The following is a 25,166-nucleotide window of genomic DNA, read 5'->3' on the forward strand; positions in this document are numbered from 1 at the left end:
GTTGTTAACCAATGTCATAAAGCAATATGTGTACTACTGTTTCATGAGGAACTATTTGTTCTGTAAGCCTTCACCTGAAGTACAATAAAAAAAAATAAAATAAAAAGAACATTAAAAAAAAAAAAAAAGACCAGACCTACTGGCCTGACAGAGACTGGAGAAACCCGGAGAGTAGTTTGGCCCCTGGACACCCTTTTAGCTCACTGTAGCACTATTCATGATAGCCAAAAGGTGGAAACAATCTAAATGCTCATCAACAGATGAATGGATAAACAAAATCTGGTACACACATACAATGGAATACTACTCAGCCAGTAGGAGAAATGAAGTCTTGATACACACTAAAATATGGATAGAGCTGGAAGACAATTATGCTGAGTGAAATAAGTCAATCATAAAAGGACAAATATTGTACAACCTCACTTACATAAAAAGACAAGAAATGGCAAATGTATAGAGAACAAAGTTTATTAGTGGTTACCAAGGGCAGGAGGGAGGGGGAAAGAGGTGGTTAACAGTGATGGAAGTCACTCCCGAGGCTCACCCTTCAGTCAAAGATTAGACAGCCCCATAAAATAAAACGAGATTAATGGGGCACAACAGCCCAGGGACAGGGACTAGAAGGCAGGAGGGGACAGGAAAGCTGGTAACAGGGAATCCAAGGTCGAGAAGTGTTGACATGTCATGGGGTTGTTAACCACTGTCATAAAACAACATGTGTCCTGTTAAATGAGAAACTAGTTTGTTCTGTAAACCTTCATCTGAATTACAATGGAAAAAAAAAAAATTCTGTCTTAAGCTCCAAAACTTATTCACTTAAATCAGGCGCTGGCAAACTTTTTCTGTAAAAGGCCAGATAATAAATATTTTAGTCCTTGTGGGTAAAATAATTTCTGTTGCAATCACCCAATTCTGCTGTTGTAGAATGAAAGCAGGCACCAAAACCAAAAACCAAACCCGTTGCCATCAAATCCATTCTGACTCATAGCGACCCTATAGAACAGGAGTACAACTGCCCTATGGGGTTGCCGCTGCAGCTCTTAACTACTACACCACGAGGGTTTCCAAAGCAGACACGGACAATATATAAATGAATAGTTCTTTTTCAATAAAACTTTATTTACAAAAACACGTGGTGGGTTAGATTTGGCTCAGAGACTGTAGTTTGCTGACGCCTGACTTAGATGAAGAATCCAATGTCAATGTAAAGCATAATGGAAACAATTATCTGAGTTACTTGGTCAAAACTGGTTAACTGCATACGTTCCCTTTGATGGTGGCAGCATTGTGAAGTATAACAAAGCTGGTATGCTTGCTTTGGAAAATCTAAGACCCGTGAATCACAACAGTACGTTACGGGGTGAAGGGCACTGTTATAAATTAGTTGAATAAAATACATAATTTATAAAAAATTAGAATGATTAACTAAATTTTATTTAATTTTAATTAATCAAAATATAAATTTAACTGGCCACATGTGGCTAGTGGCTAATATATCTGAGCTGTGAGGAGGAGCAAGGAGGCCATCTGCCTTAGCTTTAGGCTCAGTGGACTATGGCTATACACAAAAAAGGGTCAGCTCTTAAGAAGCTAGTAATGGAAGCAATGTGAGACAACAGCAAGGTTTGTTAGAGAAAACACTGAATACAAAGGGGATATATTTTCATAAGTGAACATGAATTCCAGAGGGCAGGATAAAACAGCTTCCAGAGTTGGGGACGGGTGAAACGAGACAAAAAAAAGGATGTACACATCATTCTTTCTATATGTATTACGCTTATTACAGATCTTTATGCCTTTTGAGGAGGACATGGTTCATATTTCATTCATTTATTATCCCTCACAGAAACCAACACAATGTTCTGGATGATGTTGGCATTCAACAGATATTTGTCAAATAAATTTTAAAAATTAAAAAGAGAATTAGAAACAATTCTGCAGAGAGGATATTACAGCTTTGAATAAAGGTTATGGACCCTGTAAATCATTCATTTTAAAAATTAAACCACACATGTTTGCCTTGAGATTAAAGATTAATATGAACAGTCACAATAGTCACACTTTAGTGTTCATGAGGCCTCCTAAGTAAAAACATGCATTAAATAACATATCTAAATTCAGTAACTGAAAGACTAAGTATAAAACAATTGTACTTAGCTCAAAAAGAGAATAATCTTGGAGTAGGACATAGAACTTTGTAACAAATTTCAATTGCCGAAACAACCTAGGATAGCATATTCTATGTGTGTACACACACACACACACACACACACATAGTGCTCACTGAACTACTGATTTCCAGAACAAATGATCAAACCCTTGTGGAAAACAGTGTGGCGGCTCCTCGAAAATCTAAACTAGAACTACCTTATGACCCAGCAATTCCACTTTTAGGTATACACCCAAGAGACTTGAAAGCAGAGACTCAGAGACGGGTACACCAATGTTCACTGCAGCACTATTCATGATAGCCAAAAGGTGGAAACAATCTAAACGTCCATCAAACAGATGAATGGATAAACAAAATATGGCACACACATACAATAGAATACTACTCAGCCAGTAGGAGAAATGAATTCTTGATACATACTAAAATATGGATGGAGCTGGAAGATATTATGCTGAGTGAAATAAGTCAATCACAAAAGGACAAATACCATACAACCTCACTTACATAAAAACAAGAAATGGCAAATGTATAGAGAACAAAGTTTATCAGTGGTTACCAAGGGCAGGAGGGAGGGGGAGAGGGGTGGTTAACAGTGATGGAAATATTGCATTGATTAAGGGTAGGGTTGCACAGCCAGTTACTGCAATTGCTGTCAATAAGTTGTACACCTATAAAAAGTTGAATCGGCAAAACCTGTGTGATAGATACATTTATAACAAAAAAAAAAGTAGCTGCTGAGGCTGCTTATATACAATCATCAAAAACCTCATGGGATTTGGTTCCTTGGTTTGGAGGTTTAGGGTCATGGTTTCATTGAGCATCCCAGTTAATTGGCCTAGTAATATGTTTAGTGCTTCTGTTCTACCTCCTAGTTTGTTGCACAGTGCCTGGGATCTTAAAAGCTTGCAAGTGGCAAGTGGCCACCCAAGGCATAACAGTGGGTCTCTATCTGCCTAGAGTAACAGAAGGAGAGTCAAGAATATAAGGAAATGGAATGTGCGGCTAACTGCCTCCATGAACAACTGTCTCCTCTGCCATGAGACCAGATGGTGCCTGGCTACCATTACTAAACATTTTGATCAAACATCCAATAGCAGAATCCTGATCAAAAGGGGGAAAATACAGAACAAAATTTAAAATTCTCATGGAATCCAGACTTCTTAGAGCCATGAAGGTTGGATAAACCCCTAAAACTACTGAATACAGGTTATGGACCCTGTAAATCATTCATTTTAAAAATTAAACCACACGTTTGCCTTGAGATTAAAGATTAATATGAACAGTCACAACTTTAAACTTTAAACCAAAAACATCCCCTGATGTCTTCTTATAAATAAACAATAGTTTAGCTTAACTAGTAAAAAATACCTGCCTTGAACATTATGCTCTTAAAAGAAGTAATCTATATAGGATCAAACTGTTAACAGCAACTCGAAAGATTAGATAGGAATCTTAGGGGGCAGTGAATTTATGCTAATGGGGAAGGAATAACTCATAAAAGAAGAGTGAGAATGGTTGTACAACTTGAAGAATATATTCAATGTCACTAAATGGTACAGGTAGAAACTGCTGAATTGGTGTATGTTTTGTTGTGCACATTTTCAACAACTACCAAAACCTGTTGCCATCAAGTCGATTCCAACTCCCAGCGACCCTACAGGACAGAGTAGAAATGCTCCAGAGGGTTGCCAAGGAGCAGCTGGTGGATTCAAACTGTCAACCTTTTGGTTAGCAGCCGAGCTCTTAACCGCTGTGCCACCAGGGCTCCTCCATCAGTAACAATGACAACAACAAAATAAATAAAATTTATTCTTTAAAAAAAAAAAAAAAGGTCAAACTCTAAAGGCATCAACAAAAGGGCATAACTCAGTTTTAAACAAACCAAATAAAAAGTTAAGAAAACACAGAGAATAATAATGATAGAATGCTAGATACCTGAAATAACAAACCTATGCATTTATCCAACATTTATAAAGTGTGGTCCTAATTAATTTCCCCTGACTCTTAACCAAAGAAAACAATGTAAAACCCTCAACTAAATAAACACATCTTAAAACGGGAATGTGCATTACCCAAACAAAATCCATTTCATAATGTAGACATTTCAGAAGCTGCTTACTTCAGCTAATACATAGTTTCACAGGAAGTTTTCTGACACTTTCCCTGGCAGATTTGATGGAAGTGCAGTACATGCATCCTTCCCCTAGTCCTTATGTTAGTCTACTTTGAGTTCTCTCACCAGCTGATTTTTCTTTCTACAAAATCATTGTAGTAGTGTAATGGAAAGCAAGTCTCAGCTCTGTAGAGAAAGAAAGTAACACACAGAGAAACTCACAAATTCGGCTGAAATGGAACCAAATGACATATTTTGCACTGATGGAATTCATACCACGACAAATATTTAAAAACATTTCCATTACTTACTAAGTTGGGATGTAGACTTGTTTCAGTTTACTCTCAGCTTCTGCTGCTTTTAGACGTTTCTAATGCAAAAGACAGATAAAATATTATACAAACAATGCCTAATAACTGTTATCACTTTGTCATCTTGAAAAATAACATGAAATTAAAGCACAATAATTCCAAAACCGCCATTTTTCTATCATACAGACTCTTAAACTGTAGTAACTGACATCAAAAGTCGCTAGATTCTGAGGTACAGACCTCCAAGCATTAATAATATTTTTGAGAAAGATTTTATAAAGAAAGCAATGAACAACTCCACTTGCCATTCCTCTCTTTTTGCTTTGCAAATTTAGTTTCTACTCTATTTCTTACTTGCTTTTCTGGGATTAAAACAAAAAACACTGCCTTCAGAAAAATGTTCAGAGATGATTATTTCTAAAGTCCATGTATGAGAAAGAGACAATAATCATTCTAAGCAGAATTAAATAAGCGGTTTCCTCAAATGTTGAGAGATACGTACTAAACTTGAAAACCTGGCTGAACTTACATCCGATTTTACTGGAACCAGTTAGGAGCCAAACGCAGGGAAAGAAAAGGGAAACAAATTGTATGATCAAATCCAGGGATTTGCAAATAGGGAAGGAAACACCATAAAGACAAACTAGAATATAAGGTAATCCTCTACTTTCCCAGTGAGTGAAAAACAAAAACATTTAGGGGCCAACCTGAAACTTTTAGAGATGGAGTTGATAGTTTTGGAAGTAGTTTTATCCAAACACTTTTCAACTATCCTTCATATTACCACCTCCACCATCTTTAGAAAGCCCTTTTAATTTGATCTAGTCTCTAGGTGCTACAAAAGGTTAATGTGTTTGGCTACTAACTGAAAGGTTGGAGGTTCAAGTCTGCCCAGAGGCACCTCGGAAGAAAGGCCTGGTGATCTAATTCTGACAAACCAGCCAGTGAAAACTCTATGCAGCACAGTTCTATTCTGACACACATGGGGTTACCATGGGTCAGAATCGACTCAAAGGCAACTGGTTTTTTGATGTGAAGAATACAGGTTCCTAGAGCACATGGTCTTTATGTCTATCTAAACTGTCTGAAATCAGTGTTTCTTTGAATTATGTATGATGTTGACACTGGCAATTTTTCAACAAGCCATGGCATCTGTTTACTATTCATGACCTCAACAACATAATGACTCCATACGGCACTTTTTAACGTGATCCTTAAAATGCATTTTTACAGTATCCAACACTTGCCAGTGTATAATCACACACCTGGAAAAACAACGTGTATCTACCCCTTCTCTTACCAGTTCTGACATGAGACCATAAGAATGTAAAACAAGTACTAACTGAGGTCATTTCAGGGAGATGTACCTTTCCCCAAAAGTAATATTATTCAAAATAAAGTGAGAGTGTTACCTTAATTTGGGACATTTGGGAAGAAATTCCTTGCTTTTAGAAATAATTTTGGAGAAAAATCATACACACAGTACCAACGCATCAAACTAGATTAACTACGACAGTTAAGGTCAAAGCCTTAGGGGATATACCCACAGAAATGTCTCTTAAGAAGGTTCCAGAAGGCCTCTTAAAATATCTCAAACTATATAGTTAATGGTGTTACTCTAAACTTTCAGTCCTTATAAAAATAAAAATTACTTGTTCAAAAGGCTTGAGACAGCATCACATCTCAGGTCATTCCTGTCAGCTACACTCAGAGATGAAGCATCAGTCACATGCAAGGAAAATAATGCTTCTGTAGTGGGAATCTTTCACTGTCATTTTTCCAAAATATTTATTGGAACAAATTCTGAAGTTATGGAAAAAACGTTTATGACTAAAATTTTTAAAACATCCTAAAGATATGAAATGTAGTTTAAAATAGTCTAGAAAAAATAAAAGCAAATAAAACATTTAAAATTAAGTATATTAAGAAATATTGAAATATAAACAAAAATTTCACTTTAATACTAGTATTTAGTAGCGATATGAAAAAATTACCTGCTGCACATATCTGTCAGTAGTTTTCCACATGTAATAATATTCAATGATGCTAGTCAATGATTTCCAAGGGAGCTGAAAAATATTTAACATGAAAATGAAAACACGCTACTGTAGAAACTGCTTTCCTTTAAAACCACTTCTTTGAAATTATTAGGCAAATATCCATATGGAAGATTCATTTTAGAATAAATTTTTGAATAAAACTGAAATTAATTATTAGCAAAGGGTACCCTAAACAAGCTATATTCAATATTCAGTTGGAGACTCTAGTACAATACCTTCCATTTCTCACTTAACATTTTGTTAAAAATTATAAACATTATGGCTGATAATTCACAGAAGAGTTCTGGCAGGTGCAGTTGCAGCACAATTTTAGACATGATATATTTAAATAGCTTCAGCCTGAGTTTTATCGCCTGTCTGCCAGTTTGTCGTACTGTGGTGGCTCGCGTGTTGCTATGATGCTGGAAGTTATGCCACTGGCATTTCAAATACCAGCAGGGTCCCCCATGGTGGACAGGTTCAGCAGAGCTTCCAGACTAACACAGGCTAGGAAGAAAAGCCTGGCAATCCACTTCTAAAAATTAGCCAATGAAAACCTATGGACCATTAATAGAACACTGGCTGGCTGGCTTGCTTTGGACATGTCATCAGGAGGGATCAATTGCTAGAGGAGGACATACCACGTTTGGTGAAAAGGACATCAACAGTGCAAGAGATTGGCACAATAGCCAAAACGATGGACTTGAACTTGCTAGTGACCGTGAGGATGGCACTCTGCTCTACATAAGGCTGCCATCAGTCAGAGTCAACTCAACAGCAGCTAACAACCTGAGTTACTTTAGCTTTCAAAGATTCCAGCTACAACTGTGTTTTATTTGGGCATTGGCGTACTATTCCTCATCCTTTATGAAACTACTCTATTTTGACCTGTTTTGTTCTAAATAAAATAAAAGCCTAAATCTCTGAAAAAGAACATCGCCTAGTATAGTTCCTATTATAAAAATAGGAAGGCTGCCTTTACTGTTTTCCCTAAAAATTAAAAAATGGCTAAATGAGCTCCTATCCATGAAAACCATAATCAAAGAATGTATTCATTATGTCCCTCAAGTAAAGAGGGATCTGTTAGTCATCCAAGATGCAAATTAGGGCAGACCAAACTTTTAAAGAAAATAACTCTTAACTCTCACAATTTTTAGCTGTTGTATAAGATCTTACAGATAGGTGACTCAGCACTCCCGTCGATTCCCATCCAGCTTGCCCTAATGTACCAGAGGGTTAACAGAGTTAAAAGTGTGTTTCCCAGACTCTGATGCAATTAGGGGTCCACTTGTAATCCACATGCACAACACTAATGCTGTTCCTATCACTTCTACATCCAACTCACTTGTTTGGTCTGAAGAGCAAAGAGATGGATTGTAAAGGATAGAAATTATTTTAAGCTTAATGGGGTGGCAACTCCAACACTAGTCAGAAATGTAGTCTCCTCCAGGACCAAATCAGCACAGCCATTGGCATTTGGATTGCAGTTAAATACATTTTCTCAAGTCCAATGAGCCAAAAGTGAAAGAAGGCAACTACCACTTAGCCCTTAGAATCCAACAGATGTAATGGAGTTCAAAATGTATGAGGGATGCTGTAAGGAGTCTATGGCAAGTCCTCACGGGGGAATGACAGCCTAGTCCCCCAGGTTTTTAAGCACACTAAAACCTCCACATCTCCTAACTATTCTTCTCTTGATAAATAGTCCTTGGCGTGCAACTGGGTCTACAAATTGAAAAAACGGAAACCAAGTGACCATGTAACCTGAGTTTCCCATCATAAACCAGGTTTTACCTAATCCATAAAGTCCTAATCAGCTGCACCATCACTCTCCTATTAAGGAGAAGGAGTAGGTTTTGGAGGCATGAGTCACATGAGCAGGTGGTTCATACTCCACACTGTGTCTACTCCTGATGCAGCATCATTTCTCCCTCAAGTCTCACTACGGCTTCGTGGGAGTTTCCTATGACACGTCAATTAAGGAAGAAAAAATCTGAATGTGGCAGATAGCTTGGCATGATATACTGGCACTAGCCAGAAGTGTATCTATTATCATCAAGTTGATTCCGACTCTTGGTGACCACATGTGTTACTGAGTAGAACTGTTCCATAGTGTTTTCTAGGCTGTAGTCTTCATGGAAGCAGATCACCAGGCCTTTCTTCTGCAGTGCTAGTGGGTGGGTTCAAACCACCAACCTTTAGGTTAGTAGCCGAGCACAAACCCTATGCAGCACCCACAGACCTTACCCCTATGCAGGAGAAGCCCTGAAGGACGTTGAAGAAGGGTAATCCTTTTTAAAGGGCAAGGCATTAAACTGCACATGTAGGTTTCTTCTCGAGTGGAAAGAGAGAGGGCCAGAAGTACTAATCCGTACCCACCCATGGACAGTGGTTATTTACTTGTCCCAATGGTCAGGAACTTGGAAAGAATCAGACTGGAGGACTGGCAACAATGAGGTTTAGGAAAGAAGTTTGTGGGATAGACATCTCAGGATGGGCCTGAGTGTGAGGATATTTGTGTTTCCATATTCACCCAAAAGCTGCCTCTACAGAGGAGCTTCTCATTAATCAAGTGGACAAGACGACTTGCTTAATGCTATCAGTCTCCTCTTTCCCTAGCTACACCAATGACTGCTCAAAGGAGACATCAATAAACTAGACACAGAGGCAAGGAGACAGAGGTTACAAATGGATAGCACCACATGAATGTCCTCTCACCAAATCCGATTTCTTCAAGTGTCCAATCTGCAAGGAGCCAACAACACAGGGCCCCCGACATGGCAACACTTTGGGTAGCAAGTCGGTTACATTAGATTCTCCGCGTGCATTCTCACTGAATAGACACTTATTTTAGATATGGATTTGTCTTTTCTGCCTGTCATGTGGTGGCTAATAATACCATTCATGGAACTTACTCCCACATAACATTGCTTCTGATACAGGGATGAAGGTTTAGGCTTGGGTCACCTTACCAGGTAAAGAACTCTGATCACGTAAAGTACTGAGTGCAGGGGAAGAGTGGAGGGATTCGGCTTTGAATGCCAACCAAGGTCTTAGGATGAATTTCAGAAATGGAGAAAGGAAGACCACCTGTTTCCTTTTTGTTTTTACATAAGGTCTACTGGTGTGGAGGTTACAATCTTACACAAGTCACAAGCTATAAAAACAGGGTTATGACAAGAACCAGAAGAGGAATAAACATCACCCAGAGATGTATGCTGTGATCCCACAGAATGCGGAAATTATCAAACAACATCATTAATATCACACACAAGTAAAATTTTGCTGAAGATCAATCAAAAGCAGTTGCAGTAGTACATCGACAGGGAACTACCAGAAATTCAAGCTGGGTTCAGAAGAGGACATGGAACCAGGGATATCACTGTTGATGTCAGATGGATCCTGGCTGAAAGCAGAGGATACCAGAAAGATGTTTACCTGTGTTTTACTGACTACGCAAAGGCATTCAACTGTGTGGAGCATAACAAACTATGGATAACACTGCAAAGAATGGGAATTCCAGAACACTTAATTGTGCTCATAAGGAACCTGTATTTAGACCAAGAGGCAGTCGTTGGAACAGAGCAAGGGGACACTGCGTGGTTCAAAGTCAGGAAAAGTGTGCGTCATGGTTGTATCCTTTCACCATACTTATTCAATCTGTATGCTGAGCAAATAATACGAGAAGATGAACTATATGAAGAAGAACATGGCATCAGGATTGGAGGAAGACTCATTAACAACCTGCAACATGCAGATAACACAACCTTGCCTGCGGAAAGTGAAGAGGACTTGACGCACTTACCGATGAAGATCCAAGACAACAGCCTTCAGTATGGATTACACCTCAACATAAAACAAAAATCCTCACAACTGGACCAATAAGCAACATTATGATAAATGGAAAAACACTGGAGTTGTAAAGGATTTCATTTTACTTAGACCCACAATCAACACCCATGGAAGCAGCAGTTAAATCAAAAGATGTACTGCATCAGGCAAATCTGCTGCAAAGACCCCTTTAAAGTGTTTAAAAAAAAAAAAGCAAAGATGTCACTTTATGGACTAAGGTGTGCCTGACCCAAGCCACGGTGTTTTCAATCACTTCATAAGCATGTGAAAGCTGGACAATGAATAAGGAAGACCAAGGAAGAACTGACACCATTGAATTACAGTTGGCGAAGAATACTGAATATATCATGGACTTCCAGAAGAACAAACAAATCTGTCTTGGAAGAGTACAGCCAGAATGTTCCTTAGAAGCAAGGATGGCGAGACTTCATTTCATGTACTTTGGACATGGTATCAGGAAGGACCAGTCCCCGGAGAAGGACATCATGCTTGGTAAAGTAGAGGGTCATCGAAAAAGAGGAAGACCCTCAATGAGATGAACTGACACAGTGGCTCCAACAATGGGCTCAAGCATAACAATGTTTGTGAGGATGGCACAGGACTGGGTGGTGTTTCGGTTTGTTGTACACAGGTTCGCTGTAAGTCAGAACCAACTTGACCGCACCTACCAACATTTGGGGGAAATGGTACCATGTTTTCAAATGTTTCAGAAACAACTGCTATTGTTTAAAAGTTGAAGTATAGAAAGGAAGCACGTACAGAAGGTAAATATGAATGATCAGTAGCTAAAGAATTAGATGGCAGCAGATAATGTATACCCATTCCAACCAACTTCTTTCCTTCCTGTGCTATAGGCTACAAGCTCTAGAATACATTTCCCAGATATCCTTAAACAAGGATGTAGACATACGGGTGGGCTAGGTTTAGTCAAGCTGACAAACCTGAATGACATTTAGATACAGACGTGAACAACATCAGGATGAGCCTGTACACAGGGAGACTAGACAGGCTGGCAAGCAGTGAGGGCATGGGTGTTTCCATTACAATAGTCCCTCAGAGTGCTTCAACATTAATTTTTGCTGGCTGCACTGTCCCTGGAAGTGTAGCCTCCAAGCATGGTTCTCTGGCCTTCTCAGAGATTGTGAGAAGCTAATACACTATATTATTGTTTTCTCCTTAAATTAGATATAGTTAATTATGTCATTTCCAACTAAGAACCCTGACTAATATAACCAATACATTTACTCTTTATTTTACACTAGTTTAGGCTGAGTTTCTCTCGGCTGTGATTAAAAGCATTTTAACTAATATATAAATTGGCAACAAGAAATGGAGTATTCCAAGGACAGATCTGAGATATGTGGCGTTGATGAGCTAAGTCAAGGTGGCACGGAAATGAGATCTTCAGGCAGGCATGGAGAGGTTGTAGTGCGGTTTCTGCTAGAATGGCACCATTGCAGGGTCAGGTACTGCTCTTGGCTATACTGCTCCTGGTTGTGAAGCATCTAAACCTGGATCCCTGGCCCTGCTGGAGGCTTTGTTAGCTTTCTAACACCCTGTAATAAATTTCTTTCTGCTTAAACTAGCTCACTCAAGTAGATTCCGTTGTTCCCAATTATGGCAGATATAGTACATGAATTGCTCAGTATCCTTTTCAACTTCCTTCTAATTCACCTTCCTATGCTGTAAAGGCTAGAAAGACAAATACTGTATTTTCTCTGACTCCCTTGTGATTTATCTCTGCCAGTCAGATGTATGTGTACAAGACCTAAATTCAGAGTGGGACAGAGAGGATGGTGCACAAGGCATCCATTCTACTGGAGTAGAGCTGGCAAGATGGTAATTATAGTAGTAGTACCATCCTGGAGCAGAAGCTATCCCCGCAGCTTCCCAGTTTCCTTATGGGGCAGAGGTAGGAGTTTACTTGCTGGGCCATTTATGTAGAATTGTCTGACACCCAACCTAGAGCCTACTTCTCCAAGCCTTCCAGTGATTTTAAGCCCCCAATTTCCAAAATTAAATCTCTTTCTGTTAAAACAGTTCATGTAATCTCTATTACCTGCAACTAAAGTCTAAATGATACAGTAGCTACAAATTACCCTCTACTGAAAGGAGTCTCCATGGCAAGGGACTTAATTACACTAAACAAGAAAGGCTTTGCCGCTTTGTGCTTTGAACTTTACAGGTTCCTTTGCATATTTCAGGTTGTGCTTCTGCTCAGGATGTAGAAATCCACAAGAGAATGTCACTCACCCCAAAGGTGAGAAAAAGCCAGATAATCTACAGAATCATAATTTTCCTTGAGCCCATCAAAGAGCTAAGGCCACAAGGCAATAAACTGAACTGAACCCTAAAGATGAGAAGTCACTCAGAGGAAACACAGGACTGTTTTGACTTTGGCAGAGCACAGATAAAATAGGTGGCCACCATAAATGCAGGTAAGAGGAAAACAACCAAAAATTTACCAAATTATTAAAGGTCACAGATGGGCTAAGATTCCTGTTCTGCATTCATGGGAGCTCTAGGTACAAGGGGAGACCACATGCACTCATCACAGACCTCCATCAGGGCTCTCCAGAAAGAACTGGGGCAGAGCTGGAGACCTGAGAAAGCCCCGTTGGTGGTGATGGAAATTTGAATCTACACAAAGGAATGAAGTGGAGAAGAAATGATAAAAACTTAGTAATCAAATGTGGGTAAAAATATTTTTTTTCTTACTTTAATCTCTTTAAAATAACATTGATTTTTTATATGGTTCTTACATTCTATGTGAAGTGCTAGTTTACTTAAAGGCAGACTACGGTAAGTTAAAGATGCATATTGTAAACCCCGGAAAATCCACTGAACAAATGAAGTACTACTGACTAAAAGTCAATAGTGGAGATACAATGGAATAATAAATACTCAAAATAATTTTTTTAATGGAAAAACAACAAAGAACAGATGGGACAAATAGAAAACTAATGGTAAGATGGTGGATTTAAACTGAATCATATCAATAATTATATGAAAGGTAGCATGTACATTAGTAACAGAGTTTCAACATAAATAAAAAACTAATACTACAGAAAGGAAAAATTCACAATTAGAGTTGCAGATTCTTAATACTCCTTTCTCAACATTAACAGAACAAGTAGACAGAAAATTAGTAAGGCTATAGAAGACTTGAACAACACTATCAGTAAACTTGACCTAACTAGCATTTCTAGAACATTCTACCTAACAGCAAAATATTCATTCTTTTCAATCTCAAATAGAAAATTCACCAAAACAGCCCATATACTGGGTCATGATCAATCAAATCTCAACAAATGTAAAATTTGTTTTTTTTTTTTACAAAATATGTTTTCAAATCACAACAGAATTAAACTAGAATTCAATAATAAAAAGATATATGGGGGAAAAAATACCTCAAATATGTGGAACTTAGGCAACATACTTCTAAATCCATGCATCAAAAAAGATATGCAAAAAATGGAAAATATTTTTAAGTGAATAAAAATGAGACCACAACTTATCAAACTTTGCAAGGTACCGCTAAAGCAGTGCAGAGAGGGAGTCCACACACCCTTTTCCACTGGCCTCCATCAGGTGTTCAACAGAAAGAACCGGGGCAGGGCAGGAGGCCTGAGAAAGCGTCCATTGGTGGCGATGGGGGTAGGCAAAATAGCAATCAGCTACCACTGGGGACAAGGCACGAAAACCCCCAGCTTCCCAAGTCTTTATCTCATACAAAGCAAAAGCCATCTGTCACAGGGGAGGGACTGGAAAACATCCTCCTATCCCACCCTCCCCAGATCCCAGGTAAAAGTCAGTGGCCACTGGGGGAGAGGTATCCCAAATCAAAACCAAACCCAACGCTGTCGAGTTGATTCCAATGCATAGCGACCCTATAGAACACTGGAGAACTGCCCCATAGGGTTTCCAAGGAGCACCTGGTGGCTTTGAACTGCCAACCTTTTAGTTAGTAGCCATAGCTCTTAACCACTACACTATCAGGATTACTGGGGGAGAGATATAAAACTCCCCAATTAAGAAAAATCCATCTGCCCCCTGGGGAGGAGCAGGAAACGCAAGCACATCCAAGTACCCCAGCCAATACAAGGAAGAGTTTGGCGGCCACGAGTTAGGGCGGATAAGCAGGAATGCTAGAAAGCTCACCCCTGAGACACAGACACACAAAGCCTACCTAAGCCAGTGGAACAGGACCACCAAGAGTGTAGCTGTGCCCTCACCAGGAAACTTGCACCGAGCAGCCAGCGACAGCATTTACCACTGAGGGAAGGGCAAGAACAAGGAAAATGACTACAGAGCAGGGTCTACTGAAAGCTAAGGTGGGAGCAGAAGCACCAGGCAAAACCCTTCAGCATTCCAGGCCTCACATTAAGCCAATTAATTTTCAAATTAGGAACTGGAAGCCTGTGGTGCACGGAAGGCAACAAGAGCAACAATAAAACCCAAACCTGGCACAACCACTGACTACCCTAATGGCCTGAAAAGAAGAGGGCATGCCCACTTCAGGGTGTAACTACTACTTAATTCAGCCTCTACTGTTGTTTACATGAGATGTTCCGCATTCAATCAGAAAATATGAAACACACAAGACCCCAAAAATTTAACTGTCCCATTGTCAAGAAATAAAGCAGTCAAATTGTACGTGTAGAAACTACTGAATTGGTGTATGTTTTGCTATATATATATTCTTAACAACAACAAAAAAATAAAATTAAAAAAAAAATCAAATGATGTACTGCATTGGGTAAATCTGCTGCAAAAGACCTCTTTAAAGTGTTAGAAAAGCAAAGATATCACTTTATGGACTAATGTGTGCCTGATCCAAGCCATGGTGTTTTCAATTGCCTCATATACGTGCAAAAGCTGGACAACAAATAAGGAAGACTGAAAAAGAACTGATGCCTTTGAGTTATAGTGCTGGCTAAGAATATTGATTATGCCATGGACTGCCAGAATGAACAAGTCTGTCTCGGAAAGAAGTACAGCCATAATGCTCCTTAGAGGCAAGGATGGTGAGACTTTGTCTCACATACTTTGGACATGTTATCACGAAGGACCAGCTCCTGGAGAAAGACATCATCTTGGTAAAGTAGAGGGTCAGAGAAAAAGAAGAAGGCTCTCAACAAGATGGACTGACACAGTGGCTGCAACAATGGGCTCAAACTTACCAACAATCGTGAGGATGGTGCAAGACCGGGCAGTGTTTTGTTCTGTTGTACGTAGGGCCGCTATGAGTCGGAATCGACTCGACTTGGCAAGGTTGCTGTGAGTCGGAATCAACTCAACCGCAACTAACAACAACAAAGGCGGCCTGAATAAATTACGGACTTTAGTTAACAAGAATAAATCACTATTTTTCATTAATTATAACAAATGCACTATACTAATGTAATATGTTAATAACAGGAAACACTGGGAACTCTGTTTGCAATCTTGGTAATTTTTCTATAAATCTGAAACTCTCCTTAAAGAATAAAGTTTATTTAAAGAAAAGAAAAAGAAAGAAGTCAACAGATTCACACATCAATATAGCCAGAATGTTGAAAATATCAGAGATTTTAAAATAAGCATGATTAATATATCAAAGGATCTAGTTTAAAAGATGGGACAACATGCATGACCAGATGCGGAACTTCAACAGGATGTGAAAAATATAATAAAGAATAGAATAGAAACGCTAGAAATGAAAAACATGCTATTATACTTGAAGAATTCCTTTAATGAGCTTATCAGTATATCGGACACAGCAGAGGAAAGAATTAGCCCACTCGAAGATGTTGTTAGGTGCCATCCAGCTGATTTTGACTAACAGCAATCCCATGTTACAGAGTACAGCTGCCCCTTAGGATTTTAGGTTGTAATCTTTTTTTTCTCGGTAATTTATTTTTTGTTGTTGTTGCTGTAAGCTGTAATCTTTACGGGAGCATATCGCCAGGTCTTTCTCCATCCGAGCCGCTGGCTGGGTCCAAACCGCCGACATTTTGGTTAGCAGCCCAGCGCTTAACCATTGCGCCACCAGGTTTCCTTTCATTAGAAAATACAGCAACGCAACTTACACAAGCTAAAACACAGAAAAATGAGTGGGGGCAAAAATAGAGCAAGAACTGTGGGACAACATTAAATGAAGCAATAAATGGGTAACTGGGGTCCTACAAGGAGAGAAGAGAGACCAGGGAAGAAAAATATTTGAAGAGATAATGGCTGAGCTGGCTCGAAGATAAGGCCTGGCAATCTACTTCTTAAAAATCAGTCACTGAAACCCTGTGCAGCACAGGTCTACTCTGACACACGGAGTTGCCGTGAGTCAGAAAAACAGCTGCTGCTTTACTTCCACCGTCCAAACTCCCACGAGAATCTCTCGTGTGGTCCCCTAACAGGAAACATGCTGCACAGGGAACTCTGGGAAATGTAGTTCAGCCTAGCTAAACCAACACATTACAAAGCAACCACAGACAGTTTTTTTTTTTTTTTTTAATAAATTTAAACATATAGTTACCATAAGACCCACCAAGCCCACTGTTAGTATACCCAAGAAGAATGAAAACTTAGGTTCATACTAAAACAAGGACGTGAATGTTTATAGCAGCTTTGCTGACAATCATCAAAAACTGGAAATAACTCAAATGTTCTTCAACAGATGAATGAATAAATCAACTGCAGTGCATTCATATCATACAATTACTCAACAATAATAACAAACACACTACTGGTAAGTGCAACAACACTAATGGATCCTAAGTGCATTATGCTAAATGAAAGAAGCCAGAATTAAAAGGCTACATACTGTATGGTTCCATTTCTACAGTGTTCTGAAAAAGACAAAGCTACAGAAGGAGAACAAATCATTGGTTGCAGGAGTTAGGGCTGAGGTAAAGACTTGGGGTGGGGAGGTGCAGAGTGATGGAACGATACTGTGTTTTGATTGTGGTGGTGGTGGTTACACATGCATGCACTTGTCAAAACTCACAGAACTGTAAACCAAAATGAGTGAATTTTACTGTGTATAATTTTTTAAAAATAAGTAAACTTAAGAAATAAAGCAATTACTAAGCACCAAATATAAAAATGTCTGTATTTAACTGTGTACTTTCTACTCATTTTTCAAATGTACACACTCATAATATATATTTACGTGGGAAAACAGAGACTGGAAGTAGATAACTGATTATTTCTGGGTAGTGGGGTGAAAGAGAACTTTTAAAAGTTAACATTATGACACAGTTGTTCCGTTCAAGTGAAGCTCAAGGATGGGAGGAGGCCCAGGAGAGTTTTTGTTGCACACACTACCTGTTAATTTCTAAAATGCAACGTTTTTAAAAATTCATGTAAAATATCTCTGTAGCAGTACAGTGCCCCACAACAACATGTACCTGGGATGGTGGTGTACGTAATTCTTATATTTTTCCTTCTTTCTGTTTTCTACTAGGTTTATGTACTGGTATGCATCACTTAACGTCCTTTCGGGCAAGTTCCGACTGCATAAACTTTCGTGGGTGTTGCACCCAGACATCTCAGTGCCAGGATGCCAGACCTCCATCTTGGGGTTGGAGCCCCACTTCTGTCCGGCTGCTGTGTGCAGCCCAGGAGCCACCTAGTCTACAGCAATGGAGGCCCAGACCCAAACTCCCAAGCCTGGTCCCCCTCGGCTCCCATGAATCTGCAGGTCCAGTCCTGACGTTTTACCCAGTGTAGTCCCATAGAGCACCCATGGAAAGGTATGTGCCCCAGATGCCCCAATCCTGGCTCGGGCACCCTCAGCCCCCTTCCCAGGCAGGCTTTCAAGGGCAGCTGGCCTTCCTTGCAGCTGGCTTGGCAGAGGAGGCAGAGACGGCCGGGTAGAACCTGGCCAAGCGCTCACCTGAGGTGTCCACAGCAGGTGCTGCCCAGGCTGCACACAGCACAGCAGCCCCTGGGCCACTGGGTGCCCCATGTCCAGTGGACATGTGTTCGTACAATGTCCAAATCACATAACAGTCCTACGTCACAGAATGTATCATGAACGTTAAGTGACACATACCCATATTACTTTTATAAGTGTGTGTGTGCACACGTGTCTGCACATGTGCACACACACGGGGGGAACAGAGAGAGGCAGTAATAAGTTTAAAAACACCCACAATTACAAAGAATGCAAAACTCTTCAGGCTGTTAATCTCCTGATATACTATATTGTTTAAGATTTTTTTACACTGGTGACCAATTCTAGTCTCCAAAATGCAATAAATCCAGTGTGGACTGGATCAACAAGCATCCTAACCTCCTTCTAGGAGGCAGGGGCTGCAGAGTTAAAATTTGCATCTCCCAGACTCCCTTGCATCTAGGATTCTGAATATAATTTTGGTTGCACCATTAGGTAAGAGACTTGGATTTGGAACTGAAACCACCATGCTGGTGGGGACTACTGTAGAGACCATGCATTCTGGAGCTAGAGGTACAAGGGCAGCTTCCTAATTCAGCACTTAGGTTTCTGACCCTAGCAGGGACAGTAGCATCCATGGCTGCCAAATTCTGAAGTATTACTTTCAGAGTCATTCTTGGAAACCCAGTCTGCTTCTTCAGCCTCCTGCAGAACTAAATGTTTTCATAAGCTTTCTATTTAAACAAGCTGGAGGAGAAAAGAAGCAAAACTAATATACACTATACCATAAATTTATGAGAATTTTGTTACACCATGAAATTAACATAAATCCATCTAACAGCATTATTACTGTCACAGTCATTTTCAAACAGTAATTGTATCTCACTGTACCACTGTATCTCATTTCAAACAATAATTGTATCTCATTGTATCTCCCTATGACCAAGCATACTGCACCGATCTTCTGTTCAGAGTTACCACCTAGTCCTGTCTTAAGCACCTAGGAATGCTGACAGTTTCACACTTTAAGATTATACTTTTATTTCTGCTGTTCTCTCCCTTCACCAGCAGAGACCTAGCTGAAATGCCTCCGGAAGCCTCTTCCGATTTGATTGGTCCAACTCATGGTTCCCTTCCCAGTATTTCTGTAACACCTGCTCGTACCACTGACAGCCAAAATTACACTGTGTTTTATTTGGGTATCTTTTAATCTCTTGATCTTGATTATAAATTGGTTAGTTCCCTGAAGTAAGGACCACAATCCCTTTTGTGTGCCTAGTGCCTACCCGAGGGCCTGGCAAGTTACAATGCTCAATAAACACGTTGAATTGAATTGAGTTCAGAATATAAAACACAGAGACCATAAAGTGAGCATATCACATTAACTGCAGGGAAAAGTACCTTTCCTTTAGTTTCTCTTCTTCTGCTGAGACTGGCAGTCCACTCACCATCTTGAACAGACAGGTGTTGGGCCTGCCATCTTCCATGATATAGGAACCCCTTGTGCTTAAACTATCTCCTTATTAGGTAATACAGGAAGTAACTTTCTATCTTTAAGCTCTCTCCTTATTCAGGTATACTTCCTGTTCCGGCTCAGTCCAGAAAAACAAGAGACTGAGGTCTTAAGACCAGTGAACCCGGTCTTGAACCAGGTCTGGCCGGCCTGACATGCGCAGTACCTACGACCATGTCCTTTGGACGACCTACTGACATCAGAGGCCGAAAAACACACCCCCATCTACGCTCTAGATGTGTGCAAAACCCCATCTTTGTGGCCCCCTCGGACTGAGCAGGCGCAGAAGATCGCACCGCCCCGGGAACGCCTTTTCGGGACACAGCAATCAGCAAGCTGGCTCCACCTTGAGGCGTTCCTGAAGACCCTAGACCAAATTTACTTTTAGCATATAAAACCCTGGAGCTACTGTTGGAGAAGCCATCTTGGTTACACGAGTCCCAGAAGGCTCTTTTACTTGGCCCAGTAAATAAAGCTTCTTCCTTCGCTTCGTGCCTTATAGCCCCACCGAGCAGACCTGGATGAGTCCGGTTACACTACTTCTTTATCAGACCTGCAAATTTCATTCTTGAGGATTTTGTTTTGCAGTTTCTACTTAGTTATACAGATATATTAATAACTGCCATATTAATAATATTGGAATGCTATGTTATTCTGACCATCTGAAGCTAAATGCCAACCAACAATACATTTTAAATTCTCAGCTGCACAACCTATAAATTTAAATCATGACATTTAACAATATGGGTACGAGTGAAGTTTTGTCAGAAGAACAAATGTCAGTGACACTAACAGCTTAAATTACTATGCCTTGGATTTAATGTATCAACCCATATTCATAAGTAATAATTCTGCTTCAGAAATAATGCAGACAAGATGCAAGAGCATAAAAGGCAGGATATTAGCTCACATCAAATACTTGATAATCGATAAAGACTCTAGTTTCCTATTAATAAAAAGGATGGGTGCTGTAGAAAGCTATTTCTGGGCTTCTTAAAACAGAAATTTCCTGATTTCAACGAGATTGTAAGTTTCACTAAAGACAGCAAGTCCATAAATACAAAAAGAAAAGGAAGTATATAACACTAGACAAGACTGAGCTACTATTTAAAATTAAGTAGGATACCGCATAGCATTAAAGAGTCAAATATCAAAAACCTTGACAAATTCTCCTACTCTGCTTGACTGAGGTTGTTTCCATATTAAAGGTCTGCACCAAATTCAGGCTCACCAATTAATAAAACAGCTAGAAAAACACTGAAGGTTGAAAGCAAAATAACAAGCCCCCAAATCGGAGATCAGGAATGTTTAGTGCAAATCGTTAGAAGAGCTTTGCCTATTTTACAAATAGAAAACTTGGAGGGAGGTGAAGAGGGTAAATTCATACTGCCCAAGGTTTATAGCAAAAACTCAGGGCCTCCTGACACTGGGTCTTACTCACAATTACTCTCTAGCACAAAACTTCTCCTTCTGAAAGAATGGCCTCCATTCTATGTTGAGCAAATAAAAATCACTCAATTACAGGCTTGTTAAATGAATACTTTAAGGTTTACCAGATTTCTAAGACAAAATAATTTCAACCCAGCATTTTATTTTATTCACAATTTTCTACTTACAAAGTCTTGACGTATATCGTTGAAGTCTTTGCCATATTTTTCCAGTGCCTCTTCAAATAAACTAGCTTCAGAGGCTGACCATTCTTCCATTTCATCTCTGCATAAAACAGGACCTCCAAGTGGTACTAAGACACTAATTGCACTGCTCAGATCATAGCTGTGTCTATACAGTGTATCCATAGCATGGAACTAAAGAGAACAAACAAAATGGAGAGAAAAGATCAGCCAGAAATGCAAACTTGCTAGATTATTTCGGAATAGAAAGTAATAGTATAACATATGATTAACAATAATATACTTAGATAGTATTTATTTAATTAATAAAAGAAAAATGTTAAACTAATTATTTAATAATTGATTAAAATATAATTTATTGCTTTATGAAAATGTTCAGTTGTATCTGTTAAAGTATGTATTAATAAAACGCATTCATTTCTTAAGGCAACCTAATATAACCATGAAGAGATTCAGGATCTTCAGGTATAAAATTGGGAACCCAGTAAGTTTCACCACCCTGATCGTTAAAAATGCCAAAATCACTTCAGCTATTGTGTAAGGCTGGCACACCCTTCATAAACCAGGAAAAAATATGTAGATTAATAAACAAGGGGGGAGGAAAATAATATTCTCAACTGGATTTAGAGAAGGATGTGGTAAGAACAAGAGATAAAAAGAAAAAAACTACAGCTGAGAATGATGGCAAGACAAAACAAAATTAAATATATAAATGTTAAAATAAAGATATTTTAGTAATCTGGCTGAGATCTCAAAGACCAAGGATTGGTGACCAGGCTTGCTTGGAACAGCTAAGCAGGGTGTGAGTTTCATGTACATTTCAACAGCGAGTGATTTGAAGAGTAATTTGAAAGGGGGAAGGATACACTAGGACCTTTTTTTTTTTTAGCAAAAGCACCTGAGGTCTATCTTTTTCCCCCATCAGAAGCAGTGAATAATTCCAAAACTCAAAAGTTTTTTTTTTTTAAATCTTTGATTTTTTTTTTTTACTGGAGAGAAAGAGGTTTCATAACATGTATGCAACTTTTATGTATAGCAGGAAAATTGCATCACAGGCAAACCAGCTCTGCTGCTGTGGGATAAGCACGTAGGTGCCCTGTGAGTTTGGCTGGCAAAGTGATCAAAGCCCTGCCCAAGTGAGAACTAGCTCTGTCTCCTCCACCCCCACCCCATCTTTCAAACATATGAAAGTCAAATCTCACAACCTTTACACAAAGTTTCTTCTGCTGTTTATTAAAAATTTCACAAACGTGGATAGCTTCATTTCTGTGCCTCAACCCACCCAAACCACACACTGACATTGAGTTGATTCTGACTCATAGCAACCCCATAGGGTTTCCAAGGCTGTAAATCTCTATAGAAGCAGACTGCCATATCCTTGTCCCACAGAGCCAATGGGGATTTCGAACCGCTGACTTTTCAGTTAGCAGTTGATCACTTTAACCACTGCGCCGCCAGGGATCCTATGTCTCAACAGGCCTCTTTAAAAGTTAGCTTTTAAATGATACCTAAACATCTGGTAGGAGGCTGTGGAAAGTTTCCTACAGGCATCAGAGTATAACGTAAGCCGAAATATCAACTAAAATCTATTTAAGAGAAAAACTGTTAGCAAAAGTATGCATTATGAATATATATTTACACTGTGATACATTAAGACATTAAGGGTGTAGGATATGAACTTGTTGATAGAGCTAAATGCTAGATTTAGGACATGCAGACATGTTTGGACACAGTAATTGCTTTAACTAGGGGGACAGCTCACTTAAATCACTGGATTCACAAAACAAAAGCAAACAGGGCTTTTATTATCAATTTCCTACTTAGATTCACAACTGACTACTCCACTGACCATGTGTGATCTTTCACTGTGTGTGTTCCAACTCCAGAGTAATAACTTCAATTTTCAAGTGAATGTCTTCTCACCTTTCTGCAGCAAGAGCTGCAATAATGTTAGAGTTGATCTTGATTGTCTGCTTCCACTCTGCAAATTTCAGAATCAACTAAACTCCACTCCTCTGGCTAATCGTCTCTCTAGACAGACTTGGAAGCTCAGCTATAATGTACACTGACTTTTACATTACCTATGAAACTAAATAATTATTGTTTCTGGATAACTGGTCTATGAAAATGAAAAGGCATTTCAATAGCATTTAGGAGTTCCTTCAGTTAAAGGTGGTGCAAATAGTCTGTGCTCAACTACTAACCAAAAGGTCAGCGGTGTGAACCCCCACAGCTGCACCTCGAGAGAAAGGTCTACCAACCTGCGTTTGTAAAGATTACAACCAGGAAAACCCTATGGAGCTCAGTTTGGAGCTCAGTTTGACTCTGTAACATATGGGGTCACCATGAGTTGGAATCAACTAGAAGGCAACAGTTGGTTTTCTTTTGTTGTTCGTTTCAGTTAGTAATATATTGACATAAAATTATTTAAAACTTCCTAAATTTGAAATGGATAATAAAACTAAAAGATGATATTCAAAATCAATAATAAAACAAATTTTACAGTTATGTAATTATACAAACTATACAAACTGTAATGCTGAAAATTCTTAAAAGTTAAGAGTAATTGTTATAATTAACAGGTATCTGAAACCAAAAGTCACAAAATTAAGTTTTTCTCAGCTGATATTATACCATCTACTCAAAGCATGAATGGATTTTTCATATTTTGATCCATGGTAGATAATGAAATTGCTTATCTTATAAAGGTACTTTAAAAATTGATGATAAGCTGTTGTCTAATTAGGCTACAAATAATCAAATATCTTAACGCTTACAAGTGATTATGACCAAAATCTCAAGGAATTATATAGATTGTTTTCAAGGTTCTGTTCTTTAAGGAAGAGTTCCTGGGTCATACAAATGGTTAACACCCTAGGTGGCTAACAGAAAGGCTGCCAGTTCAAGTCCACCCAGGGGTGCCTCCAAAGAAAGGCCTGACAGTCTACTGAAAAATTAGCCATTGAAAATTCGATGGAACACAGTTCTGCTCTGAAACACGAGTCACCATGAGTTAGAATTGACTTGACAGCAACTGGTATAAATGGTTAACACACTTGGTGATAAATGAAAGGTTGAAAGTTTGAGTTCACCCAGAGGCATCTTGGAAGAAAAGCCTGGTGATCTTCTGAAAAATTAGCCATTGAAAACCCTATGGAGCACAGTTCTAGTCCGACACACGGGGGGACTGTGAGTTGGAGATAACTTAATGACAACTGGTTTTTGGTTCTTTAAGTGTGTTTGTGTCACTAACACTGCAGCAGCATGTGATTTTGAAGGAGTTCCGGTGCTCTCACAAGTGGGAAAGAATGAGTCAGAGTTATAGCTGGCCAAAAAAAAAAAAACCTAACCTGCTGCGTTCGAGTCGATTCTGACTCGTGATGACCCTACAGGACAGAGTAGAACGGCTCCATAGGGCTTGTAAGGCTGTCATCTTTATGGCAGCAGACTACCACGTCGTCCTCCCGGGGAGCTGCTGGTGGGTTCAAATTGCTGACCTTTCAGTTAGCCGCTGAGCACTTAACCACTGTGCCACTATGGTTCTCCAAAACCTACATCTATACCACAGGGCAGAGAAGAGTGCAGTGCTGATAAGTCAGGGCAGAGAGCACCCTTACCCTTACTGCACACTAGGCATGTACACCAGGCATGTACACCGAGGATT

General features: G+C 39.4%; 1 protein-coding gene across 2 annotated transcripts in view; it reads right to left on the bottom strand.

Moving 5' to 3' along the window:
• The window catches only part of MTA3 (metastasis associated 1 family member 3), a 215,980-nt gene that overhangs the window by 24,139 nt on the left and 166,675 nt on the right, over nt 1–25,166 (bottom strand). For both annotated transcript variants that reach the window (XM_023735570.1, XM_012556719.2), the window contains exons 8-10: nt 21,488–21,676; nt 6,589–6,663; nt 4,595–4,653 (exon numbers count right to left, since the gene is read on the bottom strand). In XM_023735570.1, the coding sequence (XP_023591338.1) occupies nt 4,595–4,653; nt 6,589–6,663; nt 21,488–21,676 (323 nt within the window). The remainder of the gene's footprint in view (nt 1–4,594; nt 4,654–6,588; nt 6,664–21,487; nt 21,677–25,166) is intronic.

The sequence above is a fragment of the Trichechus manatus genome, unplaced genomic scaffold (assembly GCF_000243295.1).
Source record: "Trichechus manatus latirostris isolate Lorelei unplaced genomic scaffold, TriManLat1.0 scaffold00005, whole genome shotgun sequence".
Classification (NCBI taxonomy): domain Eukaryota; kingdom Metazoa; phylum Chordata; class Mammalia; order Sirenia; family Trichechidae; genus Trichechus; species Trichechus manatus.